Source organism: Semicossyphus pulcher, unplaced genomic scaffold (genome assembly GCF_022749685.1).
Source record: "Semicossyphus pulcher isolate SPU_LCO1_2020_fin unplaced genomic scaffold, fSemPul1.0.p SCAF_4, whole genome shotgun sequence".
NCBI classification, from domain to species: domain Eukaryota; kingdom Metazoa; phylum Chordata; class Actinopteri; order Labriformes; family Labridae; genus Semicossyphus; species Semicossyphus pulcher.
Genome location: NW_027211715.1, coordinates 33,051,855 through 33,063,771, shown reverse-complemented (window position 1 = coordinate 33,063,771; position 11,917 = coordinate 33,051,855). Strand labels below are relative to the sequence as shown.

At 43.9% G+C, this 11,917-nt stretch overlaps 1 protein-coding gene across 1 annotated transcript in view; it reads right to left on the bottom strand.

Annotated features, from left to right (window-relative positions):
- Positions 1-1,866: 1,866 nt before the first annotated feature.
- zc3h3 (zinc finger CCCH-type containing 3) overlaps positions 1,867-11,917 on the bottom strand; it is a 54,603-nt gene continuing 44,552 nt past the window's right edge. Inside the window, exons 10-12 of the mRNA XM_069679721.1 lie at positions 6,251-6,414; positions 6,008-6,165; positions 1,867-2,075 (exon numbers count right to left, since the gene is read on the bottom strand). Coding sequence (XP_069535822.1) covers positions 2,044-2,075; positions 6,008-6,165; positions 6,251-6,414 — 354 coding nt within the window. The 3' untranslated portion in view covers positions 1,867-2,043. The remainder of the gene's footprint in view (positions 2,076-6,007; positions 6,166-6,250; positions 6,415-11,917) is intronic.

Genomic DNA, 11,917 nt, shown 5'->3' with positions numbered 1-11,917 from the left:
GTATTAATAGTTCTATTAGCAGAGGTGTGTACTCTGCAGAGCTGTGGATGTCCCAGCATCCCCTCTGCCCCACTCTGTGTTACCAAACAACCCTTTAAATCACATACAGACAGACAGGAATAAACAGCAGAACACAGGAAGGACTGAGGCATGTGTGCAGAGAAACAAAGGTTTAAGTGATAATCTTGAAGATTTTCTTGTAATTAAATGTCTAATTATAAGTCACTATCGCCGAATGCCTATGGCCCGCTGATGAAAGCCTTCGCATTTGCAGTCTTATGGAGACGGCTTAAAATCACAAGCGGCGCCCAGTTAGTGACGCGTTTTCCATCAGCCAGCAGTGGTTGGTCTGCCAGAGAGGGTAGGCGGAGCTAAGCGGCTGCTTATCGCTCTCTGCAAGTGTTGCGAGTAAACAGTAATCTACTATGGCTGAACAAACAAAGAAAAGATGGATGACTACAGATACAACTTCAACAAGAAGTGAAAAAAGAAAAAGAAACAAACTCGACGCTCAGATGAAGCAAACAGTCTGAAAAGGAAAGCGACCGTCAGCCAGGAAAATCAAGAGTTACAACCGGAGCCAACCGTGGACGTCACACATGCAGCGCTGTCTGGATATCTGGGAAGTGTGCTCCCGCAAATTACCGTTTATCACCGGAGGTGCCGCCAAAGAGAACGAAACTGAGATCTTCCAGATTACAACTTTAAGTTCTAAAGGCATGTTCATGTTGTGAAACATTGTTTTAAGAGCCAAACAGGGTCCACAGTGAAACAATAAGACTTGAGTTATCTTGGAACATTTTCAAGGTAAAAAATTAACTTTAACACTCAATAAAGAAAACTGTAAACATGTCGTCCTCTTTAGGACAGCCAAAAGCTAAATGCTACATCACTGCCTTTGTCTCGGGTCACACCGCTCTCTCACCAACAAATAAAGTCATTCTGAAATTACCTCTTGTCCGGCGTCTTGCTGTGTCAGCTTCTTTGCTTCCTCCGTCCATGTCCTCGTCCGTCTCTTCTCCTCTGCCACGATGACCACACTGAGAACACCAAGCTGAGGCTGCTGGAGGCGTTTGCCTTTTGGGCTTTCTGTGAGAAAGCTGTTCTCTAAAGGATTGCACACTTCTCATGGGAGATCTTACCTGCTGAACTAAAGTCACACAGTGCATGAACAGGCGTTCTGGGTGCAGTGTGAATGAAAAAGACGCCATGTTTAATATTACAAGCCAGCGATCATCTGAATGATTTTTAAGCTGTAAAACCGGTTGCATTGCGTGGCTACATGCCTCTTTCAGTGTGTTTTGTTTGTTGTACGTTGGCTCATCGTGCAGAACGTTTATTTCTTTAAAAGATCATGATGTGTATTTTCGTGATGGTAAAAATACCGTCAAGTATCATGAGTGAAAGAACAGAGGAGCAAAGTAAATATTTATATCCCAACTTCCCTTTGAAGCTTTTTTTAGAAGTTTTTGGAAGGAGAGAGGAAATTCTGTTTTATATATTAAATATATGAACTTTAGTTATTTTAATACTAAGACATGTAAGAGACTAATTTCTGTGTGCACACATTCTCTTAAATCACACACACACATACACACACTCACAGCATGGTGATGATGATGTCACTGTCCGCTCATGTGTCCCGTCTCTGGTCTTTAAAGTGAAGAGCACTGCTGCTTCTGTCACCACCTTCCCAATGAAAACTCTCACAAACACGCTCGGGTCGTGTGACGACACCGCGGCTCCCGAGCAGAAACACACTCGCAGCCTATAAACACTCTCACAGCGCTGACCTCACATGTCTGAAAGAGTCTGTGAAATAAAGACACACTGAGAGTTCATGTTTTATTTCATCTCTTTAAAATGTACAAAACCTGATGAGAAAATCTGCATGTAAACAAATAAAGTGAAAAGTTTCACAGAGTTTAGAAGGTAATACTTTTGGGCCCTGAGTGAAGAAATTCAGAGGGAAGAGACACAGAAACACCTGTCACACAAATCATTGAGTGTTTGTCACCTCCACTGCTGCTGCTCTCTGTCGTCTCACAGCCGAGGCTTGATCTGAAGCTTTTTCTCTGTTGAAGACAAAAGAAAATCAAAGACGAGTATCAGAAGAAAATAAGACAAGATGACAAAGTCTCCACTCGTGTGTAACCGACTCTGATCCACCGTTTCAATCCTCTTAAATGCTGAGTGATGACATCTCAGCTGGTGAGTAAATGAAGAAGAGAACAGGGATGGATGAAGGTGTGTGTGTGTGTGTGTGTGAGGTAGCAGTCTGGCAGTGATACATTGTGTCTGAGCTAATTTATGCAAAGTGAAGAGGAGCTTGTTTGGCTTACTTCCACCTTTAATGAGGCTCTGGGCGGTGCAGTGTGTTGGACGAGTGTGTCATTAGTAATACTTAAGAGCACAAAGCAAGCAGACGGAGTGGGCGGAGGGACGATGAGATGATCACTGGCTCACATGCGTCCGTGGTTATAGCTGTGTTAAACATTAGACAGGCTCAGCTTAGAGCTGGAACTAACCAATACGTCTGCTGATTTCTTTTTTTGTTTAATGATTAATTCAAATGTCAGAAAATAGTGACAAGTGCGTATTAGAAGTTCCCAGAGCCTCACGTGAGAGCTACAAATTAACGGTTCTCTCTCTTGTTTTGTTTGTTACAATATAAATGATACAAAAAAAGCAGCAAATCTTCACAGTGCAAAAGGTGGAACCAGACATTTTTAAGTTTCCTGTAGATTGATGAGTCCAGCTAAGACCTAAGACACCTGATATTGACAAAATGTAAAGACGGAAATTTAGTTTGATTCCCCTGGTCTGAATAAGTTTGTTTGAACAGTTAAAAACAAAAAAGGTGTCTTAAAGGGCTTTACAATTTGTGCAGCTTACTACATCCTCCAACCTTAGATTCTTGATTCAAAAAAGGAAAAAACAAAGGGCAGCAAACTTTTTCTCTAAGATATATAATGTGAGACATGATGAGAACAATCCTATAAACAATCATCATTTTCATCAGAGTACTTTTAAAGTCGCTTGTTGTAGATTAATCATGAAAATAGGAACATTTTATAGCTGTATTTGCATTAAGCAGCAAAAAGGTTGTATCATAAGCCTCTTTCACACACGCACTGCACTCCTGAAAATGTGTCGACATCGTCCGGGTGGGCTGCATGTGTGAACGCAAATATTTCACCTCAACTTTGCAGACTTTTTCCTGCCAGCCTCCAAGTAAAATATCAGCAAGAAGTCGGGGCGAGCCGACGTGTGAAGGCAGCAGGTTATAGTCAGGAACATTCACCGCGGGCAAGTGGGGGGGGTGACGACGTTTATATCATGTGACCGGTGTGAAATCAGAAAGACACATAACAGGATGATTAAAAACATCAGAGGAAGAGGAAGGATCGTTTACAAGATGAGAACAGCAAAGATGTCTGCAGACCGGAGAGATGAAGAGATTCGGGAGCTTCTGGCTGTGAGGGTCGAGGGAAATTGTTGCGGGGACCACAGCGTGCCTTTTACGTCACGTCCGGCCTCATTTTATGCAAAATGCAAGTGCTGCTGATTCCATCTCTCCCTGGTTAGTCAATTCTAAAAACAAAAATAAGTTCCCATTTTAACGGATTCTTTCATTATATTTTATCATCTCTCCTTTTCGACGTGTTTTCCAGTCCTATAAAGTGAGTCAACAACGTTTTCCAGGATGTTAAGGAACCCTGCAGGCAACACAAGCTGCTGATGGACACCAAAGAGAGTCTGAGGCGAGCCGGACAGGCACACAGCAGGCCCAAGAAAACTCACTTAAAGACCAAAAATGAATACAAACAGAGGACACGTGACAACATCTACAGCAACATTATTAGAAATTTGGGTTGTGTGTTCTGTATGTGAGTAGAGAAGGTAAGAGGTCGGGAAGACTAAAGTCAGGTCAAAGGTCATGCTTGTTTCTAAGCAGGCCTCTAAATATAACCATGAAAGGGAAGGAGGATTACCGAGGAATGAAAAAGTAAGAGTTACCGGGACCGTCTTTTACACACTCATCAACATTTCATTCATGAGGTTTCATCACTCTGATTTTCTCACCGTCCAGCAGGAGTGTGGAAAAGCTGTCGCGATAAAACAGTTCTAACTTGGGTTGATTAAACTTCAAAGGATGTTTTGAGGGAAAAACAAGCATTTGTTATTGTGCAGGGATATGGATGGTTTCCATTAGGGCTGCTAATCAATATAAATATTATCCAAATCAAAACAGGGCAAAGGACAACATCTAATCTGATCGGGGGTTTCTCAGTAGGTGTTCTGGGCATGTCCAGCTGGAGGGAGACTCCTGGAGCAAACCCAGAACAGGCTGGAACGTTTTAATATCTCATGTGGCTTGGGAACGCCTGGGATTCCCCTGGAAGAGCTGGAAAATGCTGATATAGAGAGAAATACCTGGATCACAATAGATAAGCTGGATGGACTTCTCTTAAATATATTGAATTGTGCCGTAAGTGACAATAGGGTGGATTTCCTCTTGAAACGATCAGCTATGACTGACTGGAGCAGCTCAATGATGGCAGTCCGTTATTGCTCTGAGATTCGGGACTTTTGTTCTCAGAATGAGCAGTTAAGATGAGTTTGATGGCCTGTGTCCAGCTTCTGCACCGCAGCAGACGTAGCAGTGACGGATGTGTCCCCTCTCGGCAGTTGAGTTCTCTTGGGACATTTTCATCTTGTTCGTCAATGAAAATCACCTCGGCCTCGTCTTTAGCCAAGATAAATGTCCCGTATTCACGTGGAAAAGAGACTTTAGAGAGTATTCTGAACTTCAGCACTTCAAGTAAAGGCATGCTTATTTAAGGACATATATTACAAGACACAACTTTTATCTTAATTGATTCAATTCTGTTTTTATCAATATTTTCTTTTTCTAAATGTCTGATGCTTTCTTTGCCATTTCTTTTTCTGTGTAACTTTGGATTGTATTGTCTCTTTGATTGTAAATAAAGCTGCATAATCTCAAATGGAATTTACTGTAAATCATTATATGAATGTAGACAATAAAAACTGTTAAAGTAAGAGAAACTCGGAAAATGGGAAATCAGGTGAAACACGTGTGTGTGTGTGTGTGTGTGGGTGTGCGTGCATGTGTGTGTCCAGCAGGCAGCCTTGTGGGGGGATGATGATGGGGGAGGAGGTTGGAGGGGGGAGGCATCCTCTCTCCTAATCCTCTATCAGTCAAGTCTGTCAACAGAGAGCTCAGCTGTGCCTCCATCCAGCCCAAAACCTAAATATTATTACCTCTGTCCTCTGAGCATTATTACTCCTCCCCTGAGCCCCATCACGCTAACTGTACAGCCCCCCTCCCTCGTCTGATCATCATTATCTGTCTGCAGCTCAGAGCAGCCGCCACTCCCCCATTCACATGAACTCAGGAGTGATCCCGAGGCTTTCAGGACAAACGTGATCCTTCCACAAAACATCTCCGGACAAAACGCCTTCACACAGTCAGCAGTTTGACGCTAAGTAAAGCACAGTTAGTCTTCTTACGGAATGTTCTAGTTTTTCACAGCCTGGATGTAATACTCACAGTTTAAACATATTTAGTTTTAATGTAAACATTTAACAGGCAGAAATCTGGAGACGTGGACAATCAGACGAGTCACATATAACAACAGTCTGAGCACTTATTTGGAGAGTGGAGAATGGATGCTCTTATTTTGTCCGGTATCATCCCTAATGCACAGGAAGTGTGTGATAACAATCATGGTAGATACAACAGTTTAAAACAAATAGACGATAACAGATATAACTGATTTTATAAACATGTTGCTTTATGGAATCATTTGGTGGGAATAACCTCACCCAGCTGGAGTCTAATTGCTGCACATGAAAGGTTATTCGTTTGAATATTAATGACTCTGTAGGCGTTCAGACATTCTGTGGTGTTCTCATGTCAGACTGTTTGGTTCTGTGTACCCTGTGGGACACTCTTGCTTTGTTGCATGCTGTGTTTTCATACCTTTAACCTGTGAGGTCTCAGCTGGCAGTGTGTCCGGTGCGTCCGCCTCCTCTGGGGAGCTGGAGAGGGAGATGTAGGACGGCAGTTTCAGAGGACCTTCGGTGGGCGCCCCTGCTTCTGCCTGAGAGTCCTGCGGCATGACGACTGACAGACGGGGCCTCGAGGGGAGAAGGAACATGTTAGATTTGAATATGAACTATAATGATTGTTAATTAGGAGTGAGCTCTAATCTGCTTGACTGACCTCTTGGTGGTCTCCTTGGTTCGGCCTCTCCTGGTTGGGGCGGTGGAGGTGTTGCTGGCGCTTCGTTTGACTCGTTGGCGGTGCTGAAGCTTACAGGAGGCACCTCGAGGGCAGGACCCCGTCTTAGAGAAGTCTGGACACACCAGAGTGTGCTTCTTCTTACACTGATGGTTAGAGACAGGGACAAAACACAACCCCACAGTTTTACGTCTAACAGCAGATGCTACTTTTATAGGGAATTCGTCTGAAACGTGATAAACTGAAGATTACTGAAACCACGGCTTAACCACAGATGTTTGATTCAGGTATGAGCTTCACTAAAGTGTAGCTACTCCTCACAAACCACTTTAATTCAGACGTGTAATCCTGTGAGAGGAGCACCACCTCTTGAGTCTTAAGCAAAGTTTAGTTCGTCTCAAGGTCGCTCAGGGAGGATATATCCTGATAAGGTAGCTGATATGTTGTTCTGTTAATCCAATCTTTTGTAGGTTACTACTTTTTCCGTCCACTCTCCATTACCGTGCAAGTGGGTCACAGTTAGCGTCATTCTGGAGAGCATTGTGCATGAGAGGGTTGAGCTTTCACATGCATGTTTGCAGCTGAGTGTCTATGACAGTGTAATACGGGTGTAAATTGGTGGCTTCATTCTCCAAGAGATCCGATCCCTCCCACCTGTCAGAAAAGCTAATTATATTCACTCTGGGGTGCAGGCTGCGAGGAGTGTGTGTGTCTGTGTGTGTGTTGGGGGGTGAGGAGTGCGGGAAGCAGATTGGTCCAGAAATAGAGTGTGTATCGGGGTGTGTGTGTGTGCGTGGAAGAGAGGGGGATCTGGAGATCGATTTTCTGGGACGCTATGGTCGACTCTCTCTGGAGCCCAGCAGCCCTGACTCACTGCCATCAGAGCCCCTCTCACCGCCTCACACCCATGTTCTTGCACCCCTGGGTTCCCAGGGTCAGCTCGCTGTCAAATGTTTCTCTGGATCATCTTATAGGGCTGCGGTTTTGACGCCACATTTCACTCCAGAAATCGGTCTGCTGCTGGTGTCAGTGTTCGTTTTATATTTGGTGTCTGACATCAGTACCGAAGCTGTCAGGTCTATAGGCCTGAAACACACCCTCATATATAAACATATACATACACATATTGTGTCTTAGTATTGTGAGCTGTAATGCATAGTTTAAGGGCTGTAAATTATTATCTTTTCTTTTTTATCTCTTATATAATTTTCTATTTGTCTGTATGTGGAGAAAGCAAAAGCTGTCCAAATCTTCAAGTTGCTTTTTTGTTTATTAGTAAATAAACCATCAAACTAATAACATGCAAAAGAAGTGCTTTAATGAGGATACGCCAAATGGATAAATGTGTCTGTCTCAGACGTGTGATGTGACGACAGGAGTTAACAAAGCTGAGGCACTCTCAGTGTGAGGAACAGAAAGTGTGGGAGAAAGTGACTGTAAAAGCTCAGTCCACTCCGCACTGCTCCATCATACATCCTCATTTTCATAAAAAGACGGGCGGAGAGAGAGAGAGAGAGAGAGAGAGCGAGAGAGAGAGACAGAGAGAGAGAGAGAGAGAGAGAGAGAGAGCAGGGAAATGGCAGGAAAAAGCTAAAGTGGACAGAACATCTTTATCCCACACCAAGTTAACAATTTTCCACTTGATTTAAGGAATGCTGGGATGTCTCTGGGGCCTATTAGAGAGCTCTCTGCTGGGCCAAAACCAGGAGGAGTCAGCACATTTACCAAGAGACCGAGAGAATGAGCAAAAGAAGCAAGAAAGAGAGCGAGAGGGAGGGAGGGAGGGAGGGAGGGCAGGAGATGGAAAAGACAGTAAAATAAAAAGGGGACATCACATGCATTTACACGTTGGGCACGGAGCCGACACTTAAAGTAAGTAGAGCAGAATAATAAATGAGCTCAGGTTGCTCTGTTATTAACATAGAGAGGCTAATATTAAGAAAATGAAAGTTCACATCGTCGCTTGATCTCAGGTCGTGTTCAGACCGACATTAGTGCTGCCTCAAATGAATGCCTGTCGTCCGTCTAATATCTGCACTTTGGTCATTTTAGCTGCTTCATTGTACAAAGAAATGCAGAAGCAACAGCAGGACAAAAGCAGACTCTAAATGTCTCTTTAGTTTTCATGAGGTTTTTTAGCTGTAGACAAATTATCCACAAAGGTCTCTCTCTCCGTCTCCTCTCAAAAACAAAAGGACCTGGGGATAAAACCCGTTAAATTTGTGTGTCTCTTTTGACAGGGCTCCAGGTCTACAAGCCACGTTGTTGCTACCGTAATCTCTTTTTACTAGGGATGCATGATATTTTTTGCCGATATCCAATATTTTCCAACCCTTTTTGACAATTTTGATATCGATACGTTAGGCACACACTCGCACAGAGGTAATGTCAAAGCATTACGTCAAGTGTTTTTATGGCATTTAATTAAAGCGGAAAATATCGGCAGAAAAAACTTTCAAGCCATAATCTGCAGATAACGATAACGTGCCGATAATAGAAAATGTAAAATCTGTAGGCAGAGACGTGGATTTTAGGAATGGCAAGTGTTCTGGTTTCCATTTGTACGCTTGAAGTCCGAGTAATATTGACCAATCACGTATCAGCAGGCTGCTGGGTGTGCAGGACAAACAGTCTGAGTGGAGAGCAAAAGCAGGCGGAACGTGATCCACCATCATGACATCCCGGCTCCCATCAGCGTCATCAGATGATGATTAAGCTTCTTATTAATCTCTATAAACAGACATCTGCAGCAAGTTCAGCTAACAATCTGTTCAAGATCAAAAATTCAACTTGAGACAAATTCACTTGGCGAAAGCCGTTTAGTGTTTAGATTTCCCGACTTCCTTGAATGCACCAGATCGATAAGATCTCCGTCCAACAAACTTCTCATTTTAAAAGTAGTTTTCTTCTCCTCTTGAGGACAGACCTGACAAAGCTTCATGTTGACTTGTTACTAATCTGCATCATGATGTTGTTATTTCTGCAAACTGAAGAGCCGTTAATTAAAGTCGATCACAAGAAAAACGTTTCTGTTTCTGTAAACGTTGCAGCACGCGGAAAAGGAAGTCTTGACTGGAAGTCGTTTATCGCTAACCGCTGGCTACATGCCCGGCATGTTCACCGTTGTCTCCAGAGGCTATACCGTCATCAGACTATAGCTGATGGGATCTGAGATCACTGCTACCGTAGCTCACTAGCTGACAGAAATCCTTCATCTGGTTTAATCATGTAGTAAAATACAACGAGGAAGTGACTAATAGAAACAGAGAAGCAAGTTTAAAATGATGAAAGGTAAACATGAGACTCATGTAGGCTGATGTAGGAGTTTGTTGTGGTTCTGAACTGAAGAGAAAAACTAAAGAGTAGTCTCATCTTCGTATTGAACAACCAAATCTGAGTCAACTGACCAAATTATGTTGCCCCTTATAGCAAACAGGGCAAAAATGATGAATGACAGTTGACTGTCGGCTTAATGTGTCGGGGAGAGAAAAAGAACCTGATGGAGGAGCTGATGTGTGAGGTGAAGAAAAAGAAGATGATAATTAAAAACCTTTTAAAAACTGATGCTGTGGAGAAAAGAAACGGGCGGATGATGGGAAGGCAGAGAGCGATCCGGCGAGGTGGAGGCGAGTGTGAGACAAAGCCAGGATGAGGCGGGATGGTGGCAAGTCTGCGAGGAGAAGGAGGAGGAGGAGGAGGAGGAGGATGGAGGCGAGGAGCAGACTTAACCCCTGAGCTGCTGGAGTGTCTGCCTGCCTGGCCCATAGTGCCATCCTCAGCAGTTTTCCCATCTATAATTACTGCCTGCTATCCATCATAGAGCCACCAGAGCCTCACCGCACAGCGCTCCATAAACACGCACACACAAACACACACACACAGGGGGAAAATCACAGACCTAAGCACTTCAGCTAATAGAATAAATATTAATATCCCTTTTGTTTTCTATATCCTCATTTCCCCATGCACTATTTAAATGAGGTCTGACAGTGTGAAAAAGCATCTGTTTCACACCCGACGCTCAGAAACAAGCAGCGAGAGGAGGAGAGGGGGAGAGGGGGAGACAAAGGGAGGGAGACACACAGGAGGGTGTGTGAGGTGGATGTGGGGACAGCATGTGTGTGTGTGTGTGTGAGGGAGACTCGGGTGTCTGGAGTCATGTGTAGGTGGCTCTCTGTTACCCATCAGGCCCGCAATGTGTCACTCAGACACTACAGTTATGCCATTATGGACGGCCACCCCCTGCAGCTGTTCCTGCCTGTGTGTCACTGTGTACATGTGTCTATGTGCAGGAAGGGGGGGGTCTGTTACCAACTACTTGTTTACCTAAGCCCCAGTTTAACTTTAGGAAACCTATACATGCTTTACAGTGTAATTATATGTCCAAATGAAGACCGCAGCTTAGACAAAGAACTTCACTGTGGAGTAACGGCGTCAACGCAGTGCTTAGTAAAGAAACTATTGTTTCAATGATTCCATTAAGTCCATAAAGTTGAACCTGTGTTGATAGTCAGTCTAAATGGGACAACTGACCAGCAGTCACAACCCCCATCTGACCCGGGCTGAACATGGGTCAGATCCTGCCCGGTTTTGGTGAACAGGTGTCTGTACTTGTGATGGACTTTATCAGAAGATAAGGATGTTTAAAGAGCAGCTCCAGTCATGTTTTAAGACTTAATGCTCTGCTTGAAATGATAAAATGTGTGTAAAAATTCCTGAATCTGCATAGGCCCCGCCCACTATGCACATTTCCAAATGAAACACGAGCATTCGCTTGAAGGGGCGCGATGAACTCCAGAGGTCGCTCCGCACATGGAACACACCGGAGACAAATCCTGTGGAATTTGAGGGTTTACGTTAGCAGTCAGTAGTGACTTTGTAAAAATTACGATGACGGTTACAGCTGGCTCGCGCATCGGCGAAGTGGTTGCCATAGGTTACACATAATGATATGCATAGCGTCGGACCGTCCGTTAACGGGATTGGCTCCTTAGGTTTGTGACGTCTCAAACCTGCCAATCTGAAAACGTGTTGTTCAGCCTGTCCTTGGTGCACTGCAGTTTAAAAGCAGACAGGCCCAGCCATGGAGATGATGCTGATGTTGTCCCTGATATGTCTTGTGGCACATGAAGAACACCACATGGAGATGTTGACAAGGTTAAACACTTGATTTTCACTGGAGGGGTCTTTAAGGGTTGTTTAACTGACTCCCTGAAGGAGAGACAGAGAGAGACAGAAGTCCCACTTACACAACTTGTTGACAGCTCAATTGGTGGGGCAAATTCTGTCTGCTGTTAAACTGCCCCCTAAATTGCTAAAAACGAAACACTGGGGCAGCAACATTTCAGCGTTGTTTATTCGGGGGTAAAAAGAAAAAATGTAAATGTCTTAAATGTTTTTGTTCGGCATTATTGCCAAATCTTTGTCTGAAAAGGGCTTGAGAGAGAGGTGGTTGGACAATATGACTACGGGAGAGTTGTAAACAGTAAGCAGAAAACTCACCGTACGCTATCATGCAAACCCTTGTCTTAGGACGTGTGGAGATGTGAGACTCGGAAACAGTTACCCTGTGAGTTCTTTCTCATACGAGGGGGTCAAACACTGGATCATTTAGAAGACCAGCATCACACTGAATAATTTCCTTAATTC